Raw genomic sequence first — 27,619 nt, 5'->3', positions numbered from 1 at the left:
TGTATATTTTTGATAATAAGCTTGATTTCGTGTTGGAAACTATGTATGTTTTTTTTATTTTATCCTGGAGAAAAAAAATTATGATGGAGAAACAGAACTTTCTCAGAACTAAGCACAACTTTAAAGGGGCTTAAGTTTATTTGTTTATTCTTTATTTATTTATTTGTTTTGTCAAGTACATATTGGTAGTATACAAGGATACAACAATGTTTATATACATGATACTAGTAAGAGAGAAACATTAGGACAGGGGACGGAAGGCACGCTGGTGCACTTATGCACGCCCCTTGCTGACCTCTTAGGAATCAGGAGAGGTCAACAGTGGATAGACTAAGGGTAAAGTTTTGGGACTTAGGATACTACAGAGTCTGGTAGTGAGTTCCATGCATCAACTACTCGGTTACTAAAGTCGTATTTCCTGCAGTCAAGTTTGGTGTGGTTTAGTTTAAGTTTGTCTCTGTTGTATGCTCACGTGTTGTTGTGGTTGAAGCTGAAGGAGTCGTTGACAGGAAGGACGTTGTAGCAGGTGATTTTATGGGCTATGCTTAGGTCGTGTTTAAGGTGATGTAGTTCTAAGCTTTCTAAACCTAGGATTGTCAGTCTAGTTGCGTAGGGGATTCTGTTGTGAGTGGAGGAGTGGAGGGCTCTTCTGGTAAAGTATCTCTGGACACTTTCTGGAGTGTTTATGTCTGAAATGTGGTGTGGGTTCCAGACAGTTAGTATCAGTTTAATGTCATAGTTGTTATTTCAAGTCTAAAAAGTAAAAGGTGACATTTCTTCAGTTGGGTGAGGGGACATATTTAGAGAGACGTTTACTGTCGTTCTCAGGAAAAGGAAAAGAGTAGGTTCGTACAGGGGAAAGATAAACTTTGAGAAACCAGCAGTCCTACTTTGGGGCAAAGGTTGCTGAAAAAGTGAATGGATGACAGCTTCCAAGAGCCATGGCGGAACCATGTGATTCTGGCACCTTTCGGTCAAGATTCAGATGTGGGTACCGCAACGAAATAACAGAAATTGCCTTGTGGTTCATCTTAGCAGGAGTATTTGGATATGTGTGTGCATCCATCTATGAATAGAACAGAAAAGGGAATGGGAATAGAATAGAATAGAATAGTGGGAATGGAATGGGATTGGAATAGAATAGAATAGGGAATGGGAGTGGGAAGAGAAGAGAAGAGGAAATGGAATGGGAAAGGAATGGCAGTAGGATAGGATGGGATGGGAGGGGAGGGGATGTCTTCTGGCGGGACCCAGGGGAAGAGCCTTCTCTGTGGCGGGTCCGACCCTCTGGAACCAGCTCCCCCCTGAGATTAGGATTGCCCCCACCCTCCTTGCCTTTCGCAAACTCCTTAAAACCCACCTCTGCCGTCAGGCATGGTGGAACTGAAACATCTCCCCCTTACCCATGTTGTTTTGGTGTTAGGTTGATTGTGTGCTTGTTTTTTAATATTCTGGGGTTGTTTTTTATGAATTTTTTAGCTTAAAATTGTAATTGGATTGGTGGCTTTTTGGATTTGCTATTATGTATTGTTTTTACTTTGTTGTGAGCTGCCCCAAGTTTGCGGAGAGGGGTGGCATATAAATCCAATAAATCTAATCGAATGTATCAAATGGGATGGTATAGGATGGAATAGGATAGGATAGGATAGAATAGAATAGAATAGAACAGAATTTTATTGGCCAAGTGTGACTGGACACATAAGGGAATCGGGGAACTTACCACCCTGGAGCTGTAAAGGACCAAGGTATGATCTTCTTCACGTAGCATACTCATCATCAAACATTGGTCATCATGTTGGCGATTCTATTTTTATCAGCCACCACATGTAAAAGTGCTGCTGAGTTTTGCCCAAACCAATCCCTGTTGAAGCCACAATGTTCTCCTTCTGCCTGGACCTGGTTGGCCCTCAGTCTTTTCCTGGAGGATTAAGGAAGGGTGGGATAAGCACAGATAATTTTCAGAAGCAATGCAACAGCTTCCTTGCCTTGGAAATGATACCCATGTGAAAGGCTGGAAGAGAGCTGCTGTTTGGATCCCTTTAAATAAACACACACAGAGGAGCCCTGAAAGACCAATTCTGTAACATTAAAGAAAAAACAAAAAGACCAGAGGTGATAAAACTCATATTTCAAATGAAAGTCCTTATCCAAGTTACATAAACGAGTTTGTTTGGTTTTTTAAATAATTTTCAGCATGGCTCGGCTTGCTCTGATTTCTTATCAAAGTTGCCGCATCTCCCCCTCCTTTTAAGCACGACGAGGCCTGTATTTGGTTTATGGTTGTTTCTGCAGATGTGTTCTTTTAAGAAAAGGTGTCACGGCCGAGCTTCCATTTGCAAAATGCCAGCGGTGATCGATGGTGGCTTTGTTCCTGGAAAGATAGGATCTTCCAAGAAGGGAGCCTTGAATCAGGACCAGGGAGAGCTCCTCACACTACCCACTTGTGGTTGACTAGTCGTTTTTCTTCGTTGGGGCTTCCATCCTGCTTTGTTTTCTGTAACTCAAGATGTACATATCACTCTCTCTTTTTCGGTTTTTGCATGAAAGATCAACCCTACAAATTGGAATGGTTCAAAGGGACTGGCTCAAGATCATCCAGGGAATCTCTCTCCCCTCTCTCTCTTCTCTCTCTCTCTCTCTTTTCTCTCTCTCTCTTTTTTCACTCTCTCCCTCCTTCCCTCTCTCTCTTTCCTTCCCTCCTGCCTCTCTCTCTCTCTATCTTTGCCACCCTCTCTCTCCCTCTCCCTCCTTCTATCTTTCCCTCTCCTTCGCTCTCTCTCCCTCCCTTTATCTCTCTTTTTCTTTCTGTCCCTCCCTCTCTTTTGCCCCCTCTCTCTCCCTCTATCCCTCTTCTCTTCCTCTCCCCCCTCTCTCCCTACCTCTCTCTCTCCCTCTTTCTCTCTCTCTCTTTCTCTCTCTCTTTCTCTCCCTCCCTCCCTTTCTCTTTCTCTCTCTCTTTCTCTCCACACACACAAACACAGAGAACCAATATCATAAAGAATATCTTTCACTCAAGTCACCCTATAGGCAAAACTTCCAAGAGAATAAATTCTTTAGAAATCAGCCGTGTCAGATTTCCTCACTACTCCCCAAATCCCATTTGGACAACAGGTATTGATCTCTCTCTCTCTCTCTGTGCTTCCTTTTCAGAAAGCTGATCTGGCCGTGGCTGGCTTGACCATTACAGCGGAGCGAGAGAAGGTGATTGATTTCTCAAAGCCGTTCATGACTCTGGGGATCAGCATCCTCTATCGTGTCCACCTGGTAAGAGACATCATTTAAAAGCGTTTGCTACATCGAAGGGATATCTGCATACAAATGTGAGGATTTGTCTACCAAAAACCCCCAACAACACCCTACTTTTTTTGTTGTCTTACTGCATTATTCCAATGTTATTTGAGGTATCGGGGCCTAGACCTCACAATGAGGAAGCTGTGAGTTCAATCCTAGGTAGAGACAGATATTTCTCTCTCTGGGCACATTGAGAATGTATCTGCTGCAAACCCCCCCCCCCCCAAATCCTCCACATTGGTGACAGGAAGGGCATCCAGACAGTAAACGCTCTGCTTCATTCAATCTACATACTGCACTGGTTGGGTTTGTTAATATATGAACTAACCAGCAATGTATGTTTGGAGAAATAGTATAATGTTACTTTAAGAGCTGGGCTGCAATTGGCCATATAGGGGAGACAGATAATAACCATAATATAATACATGGACCATTATTAAACACACAGCAAGTACATAGACCATTTAGCACACTATATTATTTATATTATTTATATATATATATTATATTTACTGACCCCTCGCATCCTGGACACAAACTGTTTCAACTCCTACCCTCATTGCTACAGAGCACTGCACACCAAGACAACTAGACATAAGAACAGTTTTTTTCCAAACACCATCACTCTGCTAAACAAATAATTCCCTCAACACTGTCAGACTTTTTACTAAATCTGCACTTCTATTTCTACTAGTTTTTTCTCATCGTTCCTATCATCCTTTTCCTCCCACTTAGGACTGTATGACTGTAACCTGTTGCTTGTATCCTAAGATTTTTATTAATATTGATTGTTTCTTCATTGCTTATTTGACCCCTATGACAATCACTAAGTGTTGTACCCCATGATTCTTGACAAATGTATATTTTTCTTTTATGTATGCTGAGAGCATATGCACCAAAGACAAATTTCTTGTGTGTCCAATCACACTTGGCCAATAAAGAATTCTATTCTATTCTATTCTATTATCAGCAGTATTAAGCACACAGCTATATTTTAGCACACAGTAAAACTTAGCACACAAGCAATATAGCAAGCATTATCAAGACTAACCACAATAGCCACCAACAACCAACAATACAATGCAATACAGCTCAATTCAACAGAGAGCAGATTTTCTTTCATGGCTAATTGTAGCCTAGCTCTTAAAGTAACATTATTGCAGCCTAGCCCTTAAAGTAATATTATACTGTTTCCTCCAAACATACATTGCTGGTTAGTTCATATATTGACAAACCCAACCAGTGCAGTACGTAATACTGACACTGTTGCCCAGATTCCATCCCGCACGGGATTATGGGGGTCGTTAAAGGAAGATGCTAATTATTCCAATGTTATTTAAAACATCAAAAATTAGCCCAAGCTGTGGATATCGTGAGGCCAAACATTAATCAAGAGACTTTTTTTAATTTCATACCGTGCCAGATATTGTCTGATTTTTTTAATTAACATCGTAGGAAAATTAGAAATTGCACTAATTATAAAACTCAACCCTCAGACATTAGATTCCGTAGTGGAATATCAAAGCGGGTGGCAGGAGCTAATTCATTTTGGCTGAGTGAGAAGAAAAGCTAATCGGGGTCATCCTTGATTAGTACTTGATCGGGATATCACCTGGGCATGCCAAGGCTGTAGACTGAACTGAAAAATCAAAATAATCTCCTGATAGTTTCCAAGAGCTCGACTCAACAGAAACTTTACCTTTGGGGGTTAAAGTTTGTTTAGTTATTTATTTATTGGATGTCTATGCCACCCTTCTCCGAAAACTCGGGGTGGCATACAACATTGAAAAAACAGCAAGTTACTAAATCTCTTCTTTTTACAGTAAACTATACTGTTGTCATATTTCATATGGTTAAACTGTATCTCTTTTACAGTTTTTTACTTTCAATCTATTTCCTTATTAATATCAATATTTCAGTATCTACATTTTATATAATACAATCACCATGCAAACATTAAGATGTTATTATTATCCATTCCCTAATTCTCTATCTCTATCAATATTTTTACACTCTGATTTCTCCTGTTTACTCTCCTTGTTTCCTTTCTTTTCTCTATCCAGCTGTAGAACATATTCCAGCTTTCATAAAATTCTGTGTCTTCTTTGTTGCTCAATGTATATGTTAATTTGTCCAGTTCCGCACACTCTAATAATTTTTTTAATAATAGTCCTAGCGCTCGTTATTTTGTTCTGTTTCCAGTATTGTGCCATTACTTTTCTTGTTGCTGTAAGAATGTATACCTATATTTTTTTCCCAAGTCATCATCAAATATCCCTAGTAAAAAGGTTTCTGGTTTCATATTAATCATTTGTTGTATTATTTCTTTGAACCATTCTAACCATTTCTTCTAAATCCTCCCCCTTTTTTTCTTTTTTCTTTGCTTTGTTTGTATGTCTGCATATATGTATTTATGTTAGGTTATGTGTGTACAAGTCTAATCAATATTCTAAATGTATTTTTAATATTTATATCCAATAAAAATATTTTTTTAAAATGAAAAAACAGCAAATTATAATGAAAATCAATCCAATTAAATAAAAAATTACATAACTATTTTAAAATTCCTAGCTTCTATTAAAATCAATCACACCCATTTGTACAACAATTCAATTTCAATTCAATTCAATTCATTAGATTTGTATGCCGCCCCTCTCCGAAGACTCAGGGCGGCTCACAACAACAATAAAAACAGTATAACAATGGAACAAATCTAATAATAAAATTACATTAAAAAACCCCAACAATTTAAAAACCATACAACACATACATACCAAACATAAAATATAAGAAAGCCTGGGGGAGATGTCTTAATTCCCCCATGCCTGGCGATATAGGTGGGTCTTGAGTAACTTGCGAAACAACCATACAATCATTCATTGGCCAGGGGCCAAGATCTAATCGATCCAATCCTGGCGACATAAATGAGTCTTAAGACTCTTACGAAAGGCGAGGAGGATGCTACCATCATGGTAACATTTGTAAACATGATAATAATTATTATCTTATCTTGTGAAATGTGAATTATTTGCCCTTTGCAAAAGTGGTGTGGATAATTCCCTTCTAGGAGTTATGAGTTCTCCTTCCAGAAATTTGCTAAGAGTAGAAGAAGCAAAAGAACGATTTGGTATAGAGCCTCAGTGGCGCCATAGTTAGAGTGCAATACTGCAAGCTACTTCTGCTGATCACCAGCTGCCAGGAGTTTGGAAGATCGAATCTCACCAGGCTCAAGGTTGATGCTCATTGACCAGCTGCTAACAATCTTCCCAGTTCTTACGTTGCAGGCTCTTTCATTGTTTCTCTCGGCAAAGAATGTTTACCAAGCCCTAAGTCTTTGCAGGGGGTTTTTCATTGCTCCAGCTTGCTCCAAATTTCCAGCCCTAACCAGGTGTTCCCAGCTCTTACCAGCTTGCAAGCTCTCTCATTGTTACTCTCTGCGAAGAATGTTTTCCAAATCCTATCTTTGTAGGGATTTTTTTCATTGCTTTACTTGCTCCAAATGTTTCTTTCCAGCCCTAATTGGTGCTAACACTGTTCCCAGCTCTTACTGGCTTGCAAGCTCTTTCATTGTTACTCTCTCCAAATAAAGTTTTCTTTTAAAAGCCCTAACCAGGGGATAAAATAATGTGCTGAAACTGACCAGTCTAAGGATGCTAGCAGATTATTTTCCCTAGTTTCCTCCCCAAAAACTAAGGTGTGTCTTATACTCTGCAAAATACAGTAACAAAATCAAGTTTGACAACTCCTGGCCTACCTGTTCGTTTTGCCGTTCTGTTTTTGCCTTTTAATCTACAACGCTTTTTTCTCCATCTCCCAACGAGACGCTTTCCAATTTTATGGGACTAGAAGTCTCACATTTCTCCATTAGGGAGACAAGTAGGAGAAACTCCTTTAGACAAATAGGCCCCACAAGTCAAAGGACAAAATCTTCTTTACCCTGTGAACAATAACGGTATTTTATCCCAGACTGGTTGAGTTTGGTCTCTCTTAATCCCTGTTGCAAAAATCAGATGGACGATATATTTCGTCAGACGCGAGACCAGATGGTTGCTAATTTTGGATTTGCCCTCGGATCGAGATGTGTGAAAGGAAAAAAATAAAATAAACCCGAGTAGTTTCTTCACTCAAACATCTTCTTTTTTAAAAGTTTTAACGAGAGGGAAGAGTGAGCAGATTTCACAAAAATGGCCAAAAAAAGAAAAGGAAGCTTATAAATTCAGCTCCCCTTAAATCGAGGTTTCCTTGCCCCATCCTATTGTGCTAAATTAGAAGTTGATCTCGGGCCTAAAAGCAAGAAGACAATACTGTACATACTCCAAAACTCAGGAGGAAAAAACGGAGAGAAATTCTACCTCTTCACGCAAATTTCTGCCTCATACATCAGTACAAAACCTTTAAATGTTATTATTATTTTATTATTATTATTATTATTATTATTATTATTATTATTATTATTATTAATTAGATTTATATGTTGCCCCTCTCCGGAGACTCGGAGCATGTTACTGTGCCCCACAACAAATAATGCTGTCTGTCGTTTGTCCTTTTTGTGGCTATTCCAATAATGTGACTTAATCAACTAAAAAAAGAGTCCAAGTACCTATTTGACAAACTTATCTTGGTTGGTAAGCCACTCCCACTCAGTCACATGACCTTTAAGCCACCCCCCAGTCATATGATTGTCAAGCCACTCCCACTTGGTCACATGGTCAGAGGGCCACTCCCACTTGGTCACATGACCATCAAGCCACACCCACACAATAAGCCAGAGTCTGCTAGGAGAAGGGTGACTTATAAATTTTAAAAATAAAAATAAATTAAATAAAATCATGTCCCCCAAAGTCCTTCATTTCTCCAGACTAGCCAAACTCAAATTATCCAACAGTTCCTCATACATTTGAGTGTCCAGGCCTCTAATCACCTTAGTTGTTCTTCGTTGCGCTTTTCCCAACAGCTCAACATCTTTTTCTTTTGTAATGTATTGAGTAATTAAAAGGGTAAATATTAATTTAACATGAGAAGGCTTGAAAACTCATTGTAATAATCGAGAGCTGTTTGGCGCAGCCGGTGAAAACAGTCTTCCAAGCCCATCTGGTGCCTTCTCGCTTCCCGTTCATATTCCAGCATGGAAAACTGCAGCTGACGTTGTGTTTAATCCAACAGTTTCCATCGGAATCTTCTTAACAAATAACCGCAAGGAACATTTCCAGCCTGTTCAACCGGCATTTCCCCCTCCGTCTCCATCCCCTCCCCCGTTGAGTTGACATTTGGTTTCTGTCTTCTATCACTTCTTTTCTCAGTCCTCAGACCCAGCCTGCTTGTACCCCATTTTCAGCGGTGGGCCACTAGCCAGAACGCTAAATTGCACTCGCCACCGCAGCACGGTTTCGCTTCTGCACCTGTGGAGGTAGCAAAATCGAGCATAGACTCACAGGTACGCCCGTGTTTCGGCATGCGCAGAAGCAAAAGAAACTCACCGAAACACAGGCGCTCCTGCGGCTTGGTGCGCTACTTTGCTACCTCTACAGGTGCAGAACCGAAATCAGGCTGGTCCCACAAGCAGTTATGAGCTGCGGCGGCAGCGCAATTTAGCATTTCGGCTAGTAGCCCACTGCTGCCCATTTTACACAGAGAGAGAGAGAGAGAGAGAGAGGCAGGCAGGTAGACAGACAGATAGAAAAGATAGAGGGAGGGAGAGAGACAGACAGACAGACAGAAGAGAGAGAGGGAGAGAGAGAGACAGACAGAAGAGAGAGGGGGAGAGAGACAGACAGACAGAAAGACAGAAGAGATAGAGGGAGAGAGAGAGATAGACAGACAGAAGAAAGAGGGAGAGAGAGAGACAGACATACAGACAGACAGAAGATATAGAGGGAGGGAGGGAGAGAGACTGACAGACAGACAGAAGAGAGAGAGGGAGAGAGAGACAGACAGACAGACAGAAGGGAGACAGACAGACAGAAGAGAGAGGGAGGGACAGACAGACAGACAGAAGAGAGGGGGAGAAACAGACAGAAGAGAGAGGGGGAGAGAGAGAGACAAACAGACAGACAGAATAGAGAGCAGGAGAGAGGGAAAGAGAGAGAGGGGAAGAAAGGTTTCATCACAAATAACCACCAATGGCAGGTTTCAATGGGCCTGTCATTTGTCTCAATTTCATGTGTTGCAATTTAATCAAGTGTGCCTTTCTGACACAGGGACTCTAATAAGAGGGCTTGCTGTTGACCCGCTGTTAAAAACACAGCCTTCCTTCCTCTCCCGCTCCGTTCAGACTAATGGGATATTGTGCAGTTGGGTCATTAAATGAGGCCTTGGGAACCCAGGGGTTTGGGGCACACTGTCAGCAGTCAGAAGACAGGGCAAGATAAGACCAGCTGTTGTATTTTCCAAGTGGGGAATCTTCCCCCTGCCTTTCGAGACATTCACATGAACAGATTTGTCCGGATATACAGAGTTACGCAGCAGGACTTGACAAGCTACCAGAATTATAATGTGGCCATTTAGGAACCAGTGCAAAGAAATAACGGAGTTACGTTTGTAGAAAACAGTAGTAAACAATTTTACTCTTCATTGAAATCAAAATATCTTTTGTCTTAGTCTTCTATTTACAGGAACAAAATTATATGCAGCAAAGCTTGCTTACATGTAGATACTAAACCAATCCAGGTTTCTCCGTATCAGTACTACAGCTCTAACTCAATAAGTAACTCGCATTCAAAAACTGCTCCAGCCGGCCAACTAACAGCCAACAGCTAACAATTAATAACCAACAATCATTGTAAAGTTGCTTTGCATCTTATAATGCTCTGGCCCAATCAGGTTGCAGTTTACACTCTGTGGTCATGTGGCCGACATGACTAAATGCCAAAGCACTTTAGCACTTAGACTTATATACCGCTTCAAAGTGCTTTACAGTGGTTTACAGAGTCTGCATATCGTCCCCAACTATCCGGGTCCTCATTTTACCCACCTCGGAAGAATGGAAGGCTGAGTCAACCTTGAGCCAGTGGTGAGACTTGAACTGCTGAACTACAGCCAGCAGGGGATTCCTACAGAGGCTTCTCCCCGCCCTTTTCCGGCCCTGTTTCCTCCCAGGAGATTCCTAGAGAGGCCCCATGTAGGCTTCTCCCTGCCTTTTCTGACCCTGTTTCATCCCAGGAGATTCCTAGAGAGGCCCCATGGAGGCTTCTTCCCACCTTTTCTGGCCCTGTTTCCTCCCAGGAGATTCCTAGAGAGGCCCCACGGAGGCTTCTCCCCGCCTTTTCCAATTACAGTTTCGGAGGCTCGAGTTTGTAAGTGGAAAATGGTTCTTGAGAAGAGGCAAAAACAATCTTGAACACCTGGTTCTTATCTAGAAAAGTTCGTAAGTAGAGGCGTTCTTAGGTTGAGGTACCACTGTATGTATGAAAGTCGTAAGCACTGAATGGTGATTATTATTATTATCCTCTCTGTCGTAGGGTCGCAAACCTGGCTACTTCTCTTTCCTGGATCCGTTCTCTCCTGGGGTTTGGCTCTTCATGCTACTTGCCTACCTGGCAGTCAGCTGCATCCTCTTCTTGGTGGCCCGGTAGGGTTAACTTTTCATTCTCTGTCTATTCCCTGTCCTCACAGTGACACTTACTGGCAGCGTCTGAGAACTACACGGAGGAATCGAATGTGGGCTGCTTTGTCTGTGGTTGATAAGGGATGGGTGGAGAGGATCAGTAGAGGGTTGCACTCGATACAGCTGGGATCGGGATTCCGTTAGCGGAAATTGAGATGTGCATGTGCATCGGAGAGGGCTGGCACATAAATCCAGGTAAATAAATAAATAAATCTCCACACTGCCTGACACATGCACATGTGTGCATGGGTGAGATTTGGCTATTGCGCATTTTTCGCACAAGGTTGCTGATTTTCAGCGCTTTTTTTTTGCTTCTGCGCATGTGCAGAAGCAAAAAAATTGCTGGTTGGCCACACCCCTGATCACTGGTTGGCCATCACTGGTAGGCCACACTCCCACTCTAATGGCAGCATGGGAGGAATCGAACCAGCGGCAAGGTAAGTTATAACCCAACCCGGCTTTTTGAGGAGTGTTGCACTACAGGAGCAGAGACTATTTCTCACCCCTGACCACCCCACATATTAATAACCCTTGAATTCCACTGACATTTTTTGCAAGCCGGCTGAAATGACAATTAATAATAATAATAATAATAATAATAATAATAATAATAATAATAATTATTATTATTATTATTATTATTAATTAGATTTGTATGCCGCCACTCTCCGAAGACTTGAGGCGGCATACAATTGACACGCTGAAAATATTTTGTCCGAAGACAATTGACACGCTGAAAGTATTTTGATAGCTCTTTCCTTAACTTTGCCTTGTTTAAATCTCCCAAAATAATGGCTGGTCGGGGTATTTGGCTTCAGCCTCCATAATTTGGTCAGCTAGAGTTCTTAATGCCTTGTTTACCCAGGCTTGTGGCAGGACAAAGACAGCAGTTACTGTATTTTTGGAGTATAAGGCACACCTTTCCTCCCTAAAAGAGGCTGATAATTTGGGTGCATCTTATGCTCTGAATGTAGCTTTTTTTCTCCCCAGCCCTAACTAGTAGCTAAAAATCTTCCCAGTTCTTACCTTGAAGGCTCTTTCATTATTTCTCTCTGCGAAGAATGTTTTCCGAGCACTAAATCTTTGCAGGGTTTTTTTCATTGCACTAACTTGCTCCAAATAAGTTTCTTTCTAGCCCTAACCAGGTGCTAACAATGTTCCCAGCTCTTACCAGCTTGCAATCTCTTTCATTGTTACTCTCTGCAAAGAATGTTTTCCAAACCCTGTCTTTGTAGGTTTTGTTTTTTCCCCATTCTCTACTTGCTCCGAATGTTTCTTTCCAGCCCTAACCAGGTGCCAACTAAGTTCCCAGCTCTTACTGGCTTGCAAGCTCTTTCATTGTTACTCTCTCCGAATAAAGTTTTTTTAAGCCTTAACCAGGGGATAAAATAATGTGCTGAAGCTGACCAGACTAAAGATGCTAGCCAGATTAATACCTGGTAAGCAGATTCTTTTCCCCATTTTCCTCCCCCAAAACTAAGGTGCGTCTTATACTCCAAAAATACAGTAGTAGAACTGATGAAAACTCACACGAAGAGTAAAATGGTTTGCAGTTGATAAGTAAAGACTCTAGATTTTCATCACAGCTTGATTTGGAGTTAGGCTGGACAGACGCTGCCCCAACAATGTCCTTGAGAGGGCTCAAAAGGGACACTAGACATTAGCTTAAGCAGAACTAGCTGGCATACTGCTATGTTTGGGTATGAATTCCTCTGCAGAAAATCAGAACTGGGCATTTAAGCCAATTTTTTAAAAAAGGAATTTAGATTGCAGACTCAATACAAATCCAATTATGCTATATGGGGATGAGTCATAAAGCAAGGATTTCCCAGAATGAGGGGGGGAAATGATTATACTTTTTATTAGTGACAATTATCTTGTGGCAGTTTCAGAGAGAAATGATCGAACTAGGCTTATCGTCCTCAAAGGAAAAATATTGCATAAACCAACAAGCTTCCTATCTTGTTTGCTTATAACCTAAGTTTGCTTAGATCCACAACAACAAAAACAAAGAGAGGAACCTCTCTATCGATTTGATCTTGAGTCCGGAAGTTAGTTGCTAGCAGTTCTAACCGGTTCTTTAGATGATGACTAAGCTGGTTCTGTCAGTGTCTCAGAAGGTAATTTTGGAATCTGTGCATGCTCATGCGCAGAATCTATTATTTGCTCCTGCACATGTGCAGAATCTATTTCTTGCTTCTGCACATGGGCAGAATCTATATTTTGTTCCTGCACATGCACAGAATCTAATTTTTGCTTCTGTATATGCACAGAATCTAGTTTTTGCTCCTGCGCATGCACAGAATCTAGTTTTTGCTTCTGTATATGCACAGAATCTAGTTTTTGCTCCTGCGCATGCACAGAATCTAGTTTTTGCTCCTGCTCATGCACATAATCTAGTTTTTGCTTCTGCACATGCTCAGAATCTAGTTTTTGCTCCTATGCATATGCAGAATCTATATTTTTATTGCTTCAAGTGCTTGCGCATGGCGCAAGCCTGAGTGAGATAGCAGCAAAAGGATCCAGAACCCACCCCAATGTCAGAAGTCCCATGTCAGATGTATTTATAAAGGTGCTTCAAGGCAGCTTCGAAGCTGCAGGGTTTCAAATAAATATGCATAGAATCGCGCAATGAGTCAATCAATAGAGCAACATGAAGGAGGTTCATCTGAGGCTAAGATCATAAAGGATTTGTTATTGCCAATATCACACTATTTCGAGAAACAATACGAATACAAATCTTAGCCTTTGATCAATTCAAACAGACGGCAGTATGTCCCATGTTTCCTTCAAAATGAATTAGAACAATTAGTAAAAAATATAATCTCGTTCTAAAGATGAATCCAGATCACTGTATACAGTGGTACCTCTACTTATAAACTGAATTTGTTCCGTGACCAGGTTCTTAAGTGGAAAAGTTTGTAAGAAGAAGCAATTTTCCCCATAGGAATCTATGTAAAAGCAAATAATGAGTGTGATTGGGGAAACCATGGGGAGGGTGGAGACCCTGTTTCCTCCCAGGAGATTCCCAGAAAGGCCCCACGGAGGCTTCTCCCCGCCTTTTCCGGCCTTGTTTCCTCCCAGGAGATTCCTAGAGAGGCCCCACGAAGGCTTCTCCCTGCCTTTTCCAGTTACAGTTTTGGAGGCTCGGGTTTGTAAGTGGAAAACGGTTCTTGAGAAGAGGCAAAAAAATCTTGAACACCCGGTTCTTATTAGAAAAGTTCGTAAGTAGAGGCATTCGTAGGTAGAGGTACCACTGTATATTTTTTAAATTTGACAAATGTCCAGAATTCCTGTAAATTTGGGGGCGGGGAGATGTAAGATGGTTAAATCTTAAGTTTAAGAAAGGCAGACCATAGCTGTATGTTACTATATTTGTGGCTGTGCTGAATTGCAGCTCTTCCCTGCAACAAATACCTATTTTTAGTAGAAATAGAATTTTCTGACCCCTACCAATGCAATTCTTCCCTATCAAAATAGGATCGCGTCTCTGCGGTTTCGGCAAAAGAGACGCCACTGATTTTCACTCTCTGTAGATGCACACGAAGACTACAAAGCTGTAATACTGGCCACCTTTGGGGGTCTTTCAGTGCAACTGAAACTGTCAGATTCATGAGCTCATAAAGATTTTCAGAAACACCCAGGGTTTGAAGCCACTTATAACGCAGTTGGAGCCTGTCGGCACAAAAGGTACAGCTGCTTCGGATGCGTTGTCTAAACGCGTCTGCAGCGAATGACATGGGGCTTCAGATAACAGACATCCAGTGTCAGGCGGCTGACCAAGAGGGGAGTGGGGGAAATCTTACTTCTGCCAAACAATACCCTATTGGAGTAACGTTTTGCAGAAGCTAGCCCACCCAGATAGCCAAAGCAGCTAACCAGCCTGCCTAAGACCTGGATATAAGGAACCTTTGTCTTCAAGATACAGTGGTACCTCTACCTACAAATGCCTCTACTTATGAACTTTCCTAGATAAGAACTGGGAGGAAACAGGACCAGAAAAGGCAGGGAGAAGCCTCCGTGGGGCCTCGCTAGGAATCTCCTGGGAGGAAACAGAACCAGAAAAGGCGGGGAGAAGCCTCCATGGGGCCTCGCTAGGAATCTCCTGGGAGGAAACAGGACCAGAAAAGGCGGGGAGAAGGCTCCATGGGGCCTCGCTAGGAATCTCCTGGGAGGAAACAGGACCGGAAAAGGCGGGGAGAAGCCTCCATGGGGCCTCGCTAGGAATCTCCTGGGAGGAAACAGGGCCGGAAAAGGCGGGGAGAAGCCTCCATGGGGCCTCGCTAGGAATCTCCTGGGAGGAAACAGGGCTGTAAAAGGCGAGTAGAAGTCTGCCTTTATACTATTTCCTGTATTTTGTCTTAGGATGGATATACGTTTATCCCAGGCATGTTTCAATTCAGTTCCTGTGGATTTACCAACCACGTCTTCTGGAAGTTCGTTCCAAGCATCTACTACTCTTTCAGCCAAATAATATTTTCTCACGTTGCTTCAGATCTTTCCCCCAACTAACCTCAGATTGTGCCCCCTTGTTCTTGTGTTCACTTTCCTATTAAAAACACTTCCCTCCTGAACCTTATTTAACCCTTTAACATATTTAAATGTCATGTCCCCCCTTTCCCTTCTGTCCTCCAGGTCAGTGTTTCCCAACCTTGGCAACTTGAAGATATCTGGACTTCAACTCCCAGAATTCCCCAGCCAGCATTTGCTGGCTGGGGAATTCTGGGAGTTGAAGTCCAGATATCTTCAAATTGCCAAGGTTGGGAAACACTGCTGCAGACTATACAAATTGAGTTCACTAAGTCTTTCCTGATAAACAATGATTAAGACGCAGGCGAAGGTGATATATTCTGTCGTGGTTTCAAATTGATCGTGATCGTATGATATGCTTTTCCACGGCAGGACCTCCTCTTGAGAAATTATGCATCCAGGGAAATTCTATCACTCTTGCTTCTGTGCTTGCATGCCAGTGTAACCGGATGTCTTGTGTTTTGATGCTGCAGATTGACACCCTACGAGTGGTACAGCCCCCATCCCTGTTCGCAAGGGCGATGCAATCTTCTGATCAATCAGTATTCTCTAGGCAACAGCCTGTGGTTTCCTGTCGGTGGGTTTATGCAACAAGGCTCCACGATTGCCCCCCGAGCTTTGTCCACCCGCTGCGTCAGTGGCGTTTGGTAAGAAAATTGGGGGGGTTCCATAGACATTATTTATTATTTTATTTTATTTTTTATTTTTATTTAAAAATAATTTTAATTCAAATATTTGAGTTAAAAATAAAACATAAGTAACATTGAAATACATTCTAACATACAAAAAGACAAAAAGAGAAATAGAGAGAAAAGAGACAAAGGACAAAAAGAAAAAAAGAAAGAAAAAAAGAAAGAAAAAAAGGATATCATTTATCTAATCAATTTATACATATCCATTAAACACAACAAATAATTAACTCACCGGCTATTACGTACGGTAACATACAAAAACAAAACATAGTTTCGGTTATTGACTTAATTTACATGTTTGTTATACTTTCAACCGCCTATAGTCAATCAAAGGTACAATAACACATTTCATATACATCAAATTGTTAATTATTTATCCCTATTTATTTTATTTTATTGTCAATTACGTATTAGATAATACATACAAATTGAACGAAAAAGAAGATTTGGAATATTATAAAGCATGGAATTTGTTGTATGGCTGACTTGTCAGAAGAAAATAAGATAATATGTTAAACATTAGTATTAATATCAATACTAGGATTGTAAAGACTCCTGATCTAGCCATACCTTTCCGGGATTCGAACCCACGCTACTTGTATATTAGGCAGATGTATTAGCCTCTAAGCCACAGTCTCTCCTCCCTTTGTCGGCTATATCAGGGGAAAGATTAAGTATTTTAGTCAGGGCAACCTGGTTTCTCAATTTGAAATACAGTGGTACCTCTACCTACAAATGCCTCTACTTATGAACTTTTCTAGATAGGAACTGGGTGTTCAAGATTTTTTTCTCTCTTCTCAAGAACCATTTTCTGTTTACAAATGCGAGCCTCTGAAACTGTAACAGGAAAAGGTGGGGAGAAGCCTCCGTGGGACCTTTCTAGAAATCTCCTGGGAGGAAACAAGGCCGGAAAAGGTGGGGAGAAGCCTCCAAGGGGCCTCTTTAGGAATCTCCTGGGAGGAAACAGGGCCTCCACCCTCCTTGTGGTTTCCCCAATCGCACACATTATTTCTTTTTACATTTTATTCCTATGTGAAAAATTGCTTCTTCTTACAAACTTTTCTATTTAAGAACCTGGTCACGGAGGGAATTAAGTTCATAAGTAGAGGTACCACTGTAATGGAGAAGATACCCAATATGCAATCGCAACTGAGACAACTTAATGGCACTCTAGGTCCAGATATTCCCATGTTAATACATTCGGAGGAGCTTTATATACTCATATTTCCCAATGATTCAGTGAACCCATTTTCCCTAATCCTTCAAGATTTTTTAAATTAAATTCTAAACAAAGCTATTAGTTCACCATGCTAGCATGAAATCTGATGATAAGTTTGGTATCCCCCAGAGTTTGTTGGCATTAATGTTCTTGCTCTTAGTTGCAGATTGAATCTCGAGAATCTGTGAGCAGCAGAGGGTAAAAAGGGAGATACATAAATACAGGCTTTCCTTCTAAAAAGGAACCACGGAATTTATCTATGACATGGTTTTCTGGCTCTTAGCTAGTATACAATATCTCTCAATTCCAGTAGCTATGTAAAACTTAATCTCCACAACCGTTTGTACAGTAATGCCCTTGGGTTTTGTCGATTTTTTTTTAAAGTCAGAAACATCCTGAAATGTATTAATAACAAAATAGTTTAGGCACAATAATAATGTGGGATCCAATGATCCCACTGGTAGCAGAATTAAGTTTTGCAATGCTGCCTTTTGTATCAAATTTTACCTTTAACAGCTTCTGATGCACAGAGGAAGTAGTATTAGATAGACAAACTTAGTTCTAATTTTAATACCATTTTAATTTTAATGTTAATACCACTTTATAAGACCTTGGTAAGGCCACCCTTGGAATACTGTATTTAGTTTTGGTCTCCACGATGCAAAAAGGATGTTGAGACTCTAGAAAGAGTGCGGAGAAGAGCCACAAAGATGATTCGGGGACTGGAGGCTAATGGTTGCAGGAACTGGGCATGGCTAGTTCAATGAAAAGAAGGACCAGGAGAGACATGATAGCAGCCTTCCAATATCTCAGGGGCTGCCACAAAGGAGAAGGAGTCAAGCTATTCTCCAAAACACCAGAGAGTAGAACAAGAAGCAATGGGTGGAAACTAAACTAGGAGATAAGTAACATAGAACTAAGAAGAAATTTCCTGACAGTTAAAACAATTAATCAGTGGAACAGCTTGCCTCCAGAAGTTGTGAATGCTCCAACACTGGAAGTTTTTAAGAAGAGGTTTTTAAGAAGAAGAGGGTTTCCTGCCCAAGCAGGGGGTTGGACTAGAAGACCTCCAAAGTCCCTTCCAACTCTGTTGTTGTTGTTGTTGTTATTGTTGTTATTTCCTCTTCCATTTGTTTGAGGATTGAATCAGAGTTCCCTGCCTTCAGCCAAAATGATGAGGATCCTGGCTTGTTCATTTCTGCACAACTGGAAGGAACCAAGTTCCAAAAGACTCCTTTATAAGAAGCCCACCAAATCTAGCGTGAACCCTGAAGAGAACATGGCTGAGGCCAACTTTACAGCTTCAGGGTTGCCACAAAACAGGGAGGGAGGCAGGAATGGATAGCTGGAGTTTTGTAGTCCAAACAGAAGGTTTTACTGTGGGAACCAAGGACATTTCAAGAGGTGGCTGGAAAGAGGAGGAGTAACGTAACCAAGCATTGTGACTGATGACTTGGGTTTTCACCAGTTGTGCCAATAAGTTGTATCTGATAAATTGTTATTTGAGGAATTCACTTGTCTCGGAATTCTGCTTTCAGAGGGTGCATTACTTGAAACGCTGACTTCTAGAACATGTGCCCTTATTTTGCACAGATTCTTTCTTCCACTTAATCCAGCCAGTTCTTGATATATTGATATATTGGTAGACGTTTAGCACCATTCAGAGGCAAAGAGATTACAGTGATCCCTCGATTTGCGCGTTCTCGATTAGCGCGAAACGCTGCAACGCGGTTTTTCAAAAAATATTAATTAAAAAATAAGTCCGCGTTTTTTTTCCTACACCACGGTTTTTCCCGCCCGATGATGTCATACTGATTGCTGATTGGCCAAAATCTCGACCAATCGTTGCAAACGCAAAAAAAAGCTTTGCAACTGTTGGAACTTGTTCAGACTTGTTGGAAGATGCCTCCTAAACGTTGCACACGGAGTGGAGGCGGCGACGCTAAAAAGACCAGGAGGATACTCACAATTAAAGAGGGAGGGAGGGAGAGAAGGGAAGGAGGGAAGGAAGGAGGGAGGGAGAGAAGGGAAGGAGGGAAGGAAGGAGGGAGGGAGAGAAGGGAAGGAGGGAGAGTTGCCATTGCCATTGCCGCCAGCGCTGCCCCAAGAAAGCCGGTGAGAGGAAGGAAGGAGGGAAGGAGGGAGGGAGAGAAGGGAAGGAGGGAGGGTTGCCATTGCCATTGCCGCCAGCGCTGCCCTGTGGGTAGCGGCGAGGAGCCCGGAAAAATCACCATTGCATTGCCAGCCTCCGAACTTGCGTCGCTCCACCTTCTGCGCATGTGCGGTCATGGAACAAAGGGCGCGCATGCGCAGATGGTGTTTTTACTTCCGCATCCAGTATAACGCGGAAATCGGTTAGCGCGGGAGGTCTTGGAACGTAACCCCCGCGCTAACCGAGGGATCACTGTACTCTTAAATTGCAAAGCCCAGATTGTTTCCATTGTGTCTCTTGCTTCCTTTTCTTCCACTCAAGGTGGGCTTTTACCTTGATCATCATCTCCTCCTATACGGCTAACCTGGCGGCTTTTCTCACCGTACAGCGCATGGAAGTGCCCATTGAATCCGTCGACGATCTGGCTGACCAGACAGCTATTGAGTACGGCACAATCCACGGTGGCTCCAGCATGACATTTTTCCAAGTAAGCCCTTTGCTGTCCCGAGACCAGAATTCATTTTTGGAATGAAAATAATAATAGAATAGAATAGAGTAGAGTAGAATAGAGTAGAGTAGAATAGAATAGAGCAGAATAGAATAGAATAAGGATATTGAGACTCTAAAAAGAGTGCAGAGAAGAGCGACAAAGAGGATTAGGGGACTGGAGGTTAAAACATATGAAGAACGGTTGCAGGAACTGGGCATGGCTAGTTTAATGAAAAGAAGGACCAGGGGAGACAGGATAGCAGTTTTCCAATATCTCAGGGGTTGCCACAAAGAAGAAGGAGTCATTCTCCAAAGCAAGTGAGGGTAGGACAAGAAGCAATGGGTGGAAACTAAACAAGGAGGGAAGTAACTTAGAACTAAGGAAAAATTTCATGACAGTTAGAACAATTAACCAGTGGAACAACTTGCCTCCAGAAGTTATGAATGCTCCAACACTGGAAGTTTTTAAGATGTTGGATAACTAGAAGACCTCCAAGGTCCCTTTCAACTCTGTTGTTGTTGTTGTTGTTGTTGTTGTTAATTTTATTATTAATTAATTTATTATTTATTTATTTATTGGATTTGTACGCCACCCCTCTCCGTGGACTCGGAGCGGCTCACAGCATGTCCATAAAACAATATACAGTTTATAATTGGATCCAATTAATATAAATAATTAGCTAAAACATTATAAAAACTAAGTATCATAATCATTCATTCAGTACAACCAAACATGAAACATTATTAATCTAATTATATAAGTCTTACTATTCAAAAAGTGAACTTCTACACATGTGAAGGAAGCCTAAAATGGCCATTAACGTGGTTTAAACAAGGTTCCAATTGGCCCTATTAAAAATTAAATTGCCCCCACTTTGGGAACCAGGGGTCTAGCCAATCGATTGCAGGGTTAGACTAACCTTTATTATTTTATTTTGTTAAGAACTCACGGTACCAGACGTATCAGAGAATGTGGAACTACATGTACTCTAAGCAGCCGAGCGTCTTTGTTAAAAGCACGGAAGAAGGCATCGCCCGCGTGCTCAACTCTAACTATGCTTTCCTGCTGGAGTCCACCATGAACGAGTATTACCGCCAGCGCAATTGCAACCTCACCCAGGTCGGGGGCCTTCTGGACACCAAGGGCTACGGGATTGGCATGCCTGTCGGTAGGCGGCGAAGTGAAATTCTAGCTATTTCTGAGCTGTCTGCAGAGGTTCAGGGCATGAGTAGAACCCACAGGTTCATAAAACACCAGAAGCCCTTTCATGCAGGTTACTCAGCCCTAAAAATAACATGGTCATGGAAACATAGAAACATAGAAGATTGACGGCAGAAAAAGACCTCATGGTCCATCTAGTCTGCCCTTATACTATTTCCTGTATTTTATCTTAGGGGGGATCTGTGTTTATCCCAGGCATGGTTAAATTCAGTGACTGTGGATTGACCAATCACGTCTGCTGGAAGTTTGTTCCAAGCATCTGCTACTCAAATAATATTTTCTCAGGTTGCTTCTGATCTTTCCCCCAACTAACCTCAGATTGTGCCCACCCTTGTTCTTGTGTTTACTTTCCTATTAAAAACACTTCCCTCCTGAATCTTATTTAACCCTTTAACATATTTAAATGTTTCGATCATGTCCCCCCTTTCCCTTCTGTCCTCCAGACTATACAGATGGAGTTCATTAAGTCTTTCCTGATACGTTTTATGCTTAAGACCTTCCACCATTCTTGTAGCCCGTCTTTGGACCCATTCAATTTTGTCCATATCTTTTTGTAGGTGAGGTCTCTAGAACTGAACATAGTATTCAAAATGTGGTCTCACCAGCACTCTATACAGCGGGATCACAATCTCCCTCTTCCTGCTTGTTATACCTCTAGCTATGCAGCCAAGCATCCTACTTGCTTTCCCTACCGCCTGACCGCACTGTTCACCCATTTTGAGTGTCAAGTTATTCCTAAACCACATTGAATTTTCTGATGGCTTTGCTTGCTGAATGAATCTCTTTGAACCTCTAGAGTAGGGGGTCTCTAGTATGTTCTGGCTGGAGAATTCTGGGAGTTGAAGTCCACAAGTCTTAAAGTTGCCAAGTTTGGGGGGGGGCTGCTCTAAGATAAGAAATAAGCCATATGAGAAACTGAAGCTACCTAGTCTTTATATATACTGTTTTTTTTTTATTGTAGGAAGAGGTAGAAAGAGGAACATATTCAAATCAATGTAATTATGACAATGCATTATGGAAAATACATTTTCCACAATACAAAAGACATTCTAAGTCCCAGCAATTTAACAATTTAAATTTAATGTAATGTAAGACTTTCAGGAAATGTAGAAAATATCTTTCTTCTTCTGGAATGCGCTACACTACATCGAGAAAGTTTTACGACAGCTTCTCGCATTGTAACTTTAAAGGCTCAGGCAAGAATACATTTGGAAAGATTTTATTTTACCCAACGTTCAAGATTTCCTGCAAGGTTTGACAAAAGGAAAAGGACATATAAATGGAAAACAGAACACACACACACATCCCGAGACACAACAAATAGATGAGCTGCTTATTCGTTCGGTCTCTGATTTGCCCCCCTTGGCTTTACAGGTTCTCTTTTCCGGGATGAGTTTGACTTGGCCATTCTCCAGCTACAGGAGACCAACCGCCTGGAAATCCTGAAGCGAAAGTGGTGGGAAGGTGGACAGTGCCCTAAAGAAGAAGACCGCCGAGCCAAGGGTAAAATAACCAGGACCTTCTCTGAAATGTAGTTAAAATATAAGTAGCTGGGGTTGGTAGTTGGGCTGTTGGATTAAGCACCGAGTTTGGCAATTTGGTTGCAAACTTTGTCGCCAACATTCGAGGAGACGTCGTCAGGGTGCATGTTAAAACCAAGTGTTAATCCTTCCAACTCTGATGTGATGATGACGATGATGATGCCATAAGGCCCTAGAATAGAATAGAATAGAACAGAATGGAAATACAAATAAGAATAGAATAGAATAGAGTAGAATAGAATGGAATTCTTTATTGGCCAAGTGTGATTGGACACACAAGGAATTTGTCTTTGGTGCAGATGCTCTCAGTCTACATAAAGGAAAATATATATTTTTCAAGAATCATGAGGTACAACACTTAATGATTGTCATAAGGGTCAAATAAGCAACGAAGAAACAATCAATAAAATTCTTAGGATACAAGCAACAAGTTACAGTTCTAAGTGGGAGGAAATAGGTGATAGGAATGATGAGAAAAAACTAGTAGAAATAAAAGTGCAGACTTAGTAAAATGTTTGACGGTGTTGAGGGAATTCTTTGTTTAGCAGAGTAATGGTGTTTGGGGAAGAACTGTCCTTGCGTTTAGTTGTCTTGGTGTGCAGTGCTCTGTAGCGACATTTTGAGAGTAGGAGTTGAAACAGTTTATGTCCAAGATGCGAGGGGTCAGTTAATATTTTCATGGCTCTCTTTTTGACTCGTGCAGTATCCAGGTCCTCAATGGAAGGCAGGTTGGCAGCAATTGGGGTTTTTTTCTGCATTTCTGCAGTCCTTTGAGGTCTGTGTCGGTCTTGTTGGGTTGCAGAACCAAAACAGACAGTTATAAGACTCTAGGTTTGCATAGCATTCATTGCTTGCTGGTTGGGGGAGGGGGGAGAAGCAAAAGCAAGCAGGACAATTAGTTTGTATCTTTCCTCTGGCAAAGAGTTTGTGTTCTGCATGTTGGACAGTTCATAAAGGGAAGCAGATGTTTGGAAACCGTCTTTGCTTCAAATCTATGTTTTACCATAAAAATGAAAGAACTGGGAAGCGGATGGCGGGCAGGGGGGTAGGAAGGCATCTTAGATGCAATTATGAAAAGAAATTGGTTCTTTTACATCAATGGCTTATAATCTCTCCCTCCCTGTGTGTGTAAACCTCCGATTGCCTCTCGGTGTGTGTGTGTGTGTGTATCTTTACATTGATTTGATTTTTATTCAAATGTATGTTATTTCTTCATGAAAGTCCAAAGCCATTGCTTTTAAAATTCTTGCTCTCGGTGGAAATTCCAGCCCAATTCTGCCGACAAGATTATGTTGCCGGGGCACTTTTAACTGCTTCACTGGTCAGCCTCAAACATCCAGAGACCAGAGAGAGCGCTAATTGCTTTACCTTGACATCTGAAACACATAACTAAACTTCAAAGCATCAAAAAATAAGCTGGTAAATTATGAAATAGATTCCTGGGAGGGAGAAGAGGAGGGGGGAGCACGTAGAATTCCCCCTCCCCAACCCCATAGATGAGAATAAACACTGATAGATCTCAATCAGCCAAAGTAGTTAGGGGTTCATTCTTATTTATTATTTAGAAACATAGAAGATTGACGGCAGAAAAAGACCTCCTGATCCATCTAGTCTGCCCTTATGCTATTTCCTGCGTTTTATCTTAGGATGGATATATGTTTATCCCAGGCATGTTAAAACATTTTTCACAGAGAGTAACAATGAAAGAGCTTGCAAGCTGGTAAGAGCTGGTAACATTGTTAGCACCTGGTTAGGAAAGAAACTTATTCAAAGCAAGTTAGAGCAACGAAAAAAAACCCTGCAAAGACTTAGTGCTTGGAAAACATTCTTTGCAGAGAGGAACACTGAAAGAGCCTGCAAGGTAAGAGCTAGGAAGATCGTTAGTAGGTAGTTAGGCCTGGAAAAAAAAAACCTACGTACAGATTATAAGATGCACCCAAATTTCCAGCCTCTCTTAGGGAGGAAAAGAGTGCTTCTTATACTCTGAAAAATACAGTATTCTGCTGGTGCCAAATTCTCTTTTTGGAAGTCCAGGACATTTAATGGGCACCTTTGCGGAAGAATCACTGCTTCTGCCACTGTGACTTGCTACGTGGTTGGAAGAAATTCAGGTTTGAGCACCTGAAAGCACATTGGGCAGACACCAAGAGGTATGACCGTCAACTTTCACAAATAAAACAACTGGACAATGATTTACAAGGAGGAATGGTGTAGCTTTCTTCTAAAAAGCCTGCGGGACTGTCAATAAATCTTTGATTCTCACATTTTGATTTACTGCTCAGGAGGAGAGAGGCAACTTTTATAGGTGTCTGAATTGATTAAGAATTGTACTCGGCGGCTCTGATACAAGCTAACACATCATTTGTGAGTCAGTCCTCTGCTCAATCAAGTGAAGTCTATCCAAGTCCCAGTAATAAACAATTGCAGCCAAAGGTGCATTGCCTCCAGCAAGAATTATAGATACAGATATATGCTGCTTTGGTCTCAGCAAGGTTAATCTTGACTTTGGTTTTAAACCAGAGCTGCGAATAAAGGGCATGAGATATGGGTTGCATATAATTCAATGCATTTTATTAGAGAAAGGGAATCATTGTTTTATAGGATGAGCTCAAGAATGACTTTGAGGCCATGCAACTTCTCTAATTCTTTCTGTGGGCTTGACCTTGGTAGATGTAATGGCATTTTATTTTACATATTTGCATATTTTCTGCATCCTTGGCAGAAAATTATACTGATTAGAAACAGAAGATTGATGGCAGAAAAAGACCTCATGGTCCATCTAGTCTGCCCTTATGCTATTTCCTGTATTTTATCTTAGGATGGACCTATGTTCATCCCAGGCATGTTTACATTCAGTAACTGTGGATTTACCAACCCCGTCTGCTGGAAGTTTGTTCCAAGCATCTACTACACTTTCAGTAAAATGATATTTTCTCACGTTGCTTCTGATCTTTCCCCCAACTAACCTCAGATTACCTCACACGTCTCAGCAACCAGTTAGGTCGCACAGAGTTGGCTCCTTTAGGACCCTGTTGGCCAAATAACAGCGGACCCATGGGGTAGAGCCTTCTCTGTTGCGGCCCCGGCCCTCTGAAACCAACTCCACCCAGAGATCCGCCCCGCCCCCACTCTTCTTGCATGATTGCATTTTGTACGATTTGTAGTTTGCAAACTTCAAAGGTAGCCCCATGTAAAGAGCATTGCAGTAGTCGAATCTCGAGGTGATACGGGCATTAAATAGGAGCTGTTTCGGTTTTCTACCAGGCCGGCTGAAGAGAGAGTGAGTCAGACTCCATCTGTTCGACTCCACTGAAGAGGAATGAATCATGCTCATCTGCCCAGAATTATTTCCATTTTCGCTCTCTTCAGAAGAAATTGAAGAGGGATTTGAAGAGGAAAACGTCGTCCTTAGATCGGTCGCCTTCTCCTTCTTTTCCTCTTTCCCGTTCTCCTATCCCGTCCCTTCTTACATGCTCAAATGCAAAAGGAGAAATATTTCTCCTCTTGATTCATTTTATTCCGCCCCAAGTCTATGGAGAGCGGCGGCATATAAATCTAATAAATTATTATTATTATTAGTTTGTTTCAATAGCCCTTCTGACAACAAAAATGGAGGCCAGTGGGGTGCACACACATCCCTGTACCCCATTGGGCTCTTGCACCCCTCTGCCAGTGAAAATGGAGTGAGGAGGCAGCGCATAGCCTCCCCACCCCCAAAGCTACGTTTTTGCTGGCAGAGGCACCACAGTCCTGTCCTATGTTGTTTCTAAGCTGGCCCTGCAGGCCTGATTTAAGCATCTTGAGTTTCACCCCCCTGATCCAGAGGATAAGTGATTGCTCTGGCTTAAAGCAGCACAAGAGTTTTTGACGCATTTCAAAACATGACTCTGGTGACAAACGAGAGCGTCTTCTCACTCCATCTCAAGTGAACATTCCAGGATCTGCCCAGTTTTGCGCAACGAATGCAGTCGTTTCTATCGGCGTCAGGACACCGTGATCCTGGAGGAGGTATTTCAATATTATGATAGACAACAAGGCTAATGCTATCATCCTAGAAACGAGGCGAACAAGAAAAGAGGAAAACCAAGTTTCGGTGACCTGGAAACAAAGGTTTCCTTTCAAAAGGAGAATTACCTGTCGGAAAGAATAGAACAGAAAAGAATTCTTTATTGGCCAAGTGTGATTGGACACGCAAGTAATTTGTCTTTGGTGCATAGGCTCTCAGTGTACATAAAAGAAAATATACTTTTGTTAAGAATCATAAAGTACAGCACTTAATGATGGTCATAGGGATCAAATAAGCAATGAAGAAACAATCAATTTTAATAAAAATCTTAAGGATACAAGCAACAAGTTACAGTCATAGAGTCATAAGCGGGAGGAAATGGGTGATAGAAATGATGAGGAAAAACTAGTAGTAATAGTAGTGCAGAATTATTTGTTTAGCAAAATATGGCATTCGGGGGAAAAATGTTCTGGTGTCTAGTTGTCTTGGTGTGCAGTGCTCTGTAGCGACATTTTAAGTGTAGGAGTTGAAACAGTTTATGTCCAGGATGCGAGGGGTCAGTCAATATTTTCACAGTCCTCTTTTTGACTCGTGCACTATACAGGTCCTCAATGGAAGGTTGGTTGGTTTTTATTTTTTGAAAAATATGAACGAAATCCAAGAGATTAGGTGATAATAAAGCTCCCCATCCTTTATCTGTTGTCCTTAGTGACCATGGACTCTTCTCCATCAGCAAGGAGAAGGAAGTAATGTTTCTCAACCTTGACGACTCTAAGCTATGTGGACTTCAGTTCCCAGAATAGTTCCATAGCTGGGTGCAGAATTCTGGGAGCCAAACTCCATACACCTTAAAGTTGCCAAGGTTGAGAAATGC

General features: G+C 41.6%; 1 protein-coding gene across 1 annotated transcript in view; it reads left to right on the top strand.

Moving 5' to 3' along the window:
• Positions 1–27,619, top strand: part of GRIK4 (glutamate ionotropic receptor kainate type subunit 4) — a 313,397-nt gene that overhangs the window by 283,160 nt on the left and 2,618 nt on the right. Inside the window, exons 13-18 of the mRNA XM_070765309.1 lie at positions 3,151–3,264; positions 10,749–10,858; positions 15,898–16,071; positions 19,809–19,974; positions 20,920–21,145; positions 22,573–22,701. Coding sequence (XP_070621410.1) covers positions 3,151–3,264; positions 10,749–10,858; positions 15,898–16,071; positions 19,809–19,974; positions 20,920–21,145; positions 22,573–22,701 — 919 coding nt within the window. The remainder of the gene's footprint in view (positions 1–3,150; positions 3,265–10,748; positions 10,859–15,897; positions 16,072–19,808; positions 19,975–20,919; positions 21,146–22,572; positions 22,702–27,619) is intronic.

This window comes from Erythrolamprus reginae, chromosome 12, assembly GCF_031021105.1.
Source record: "Erythrolamprus reginae isolate rEryReg1 chromosome 12, rEryReg1.hap1, whole genome shotgun sequence".
Taxonomy (NCBI): domain Eukaryota; kingdom Metazoa; phylum Chordata; class Lepidosauria; order Squamata; family Dipsadidae; genus Erythrolamprus; species Erythrolamprus reginae.
This window is presented reverse-complemented; position numbering and strand designations above follow the sequence as displayed.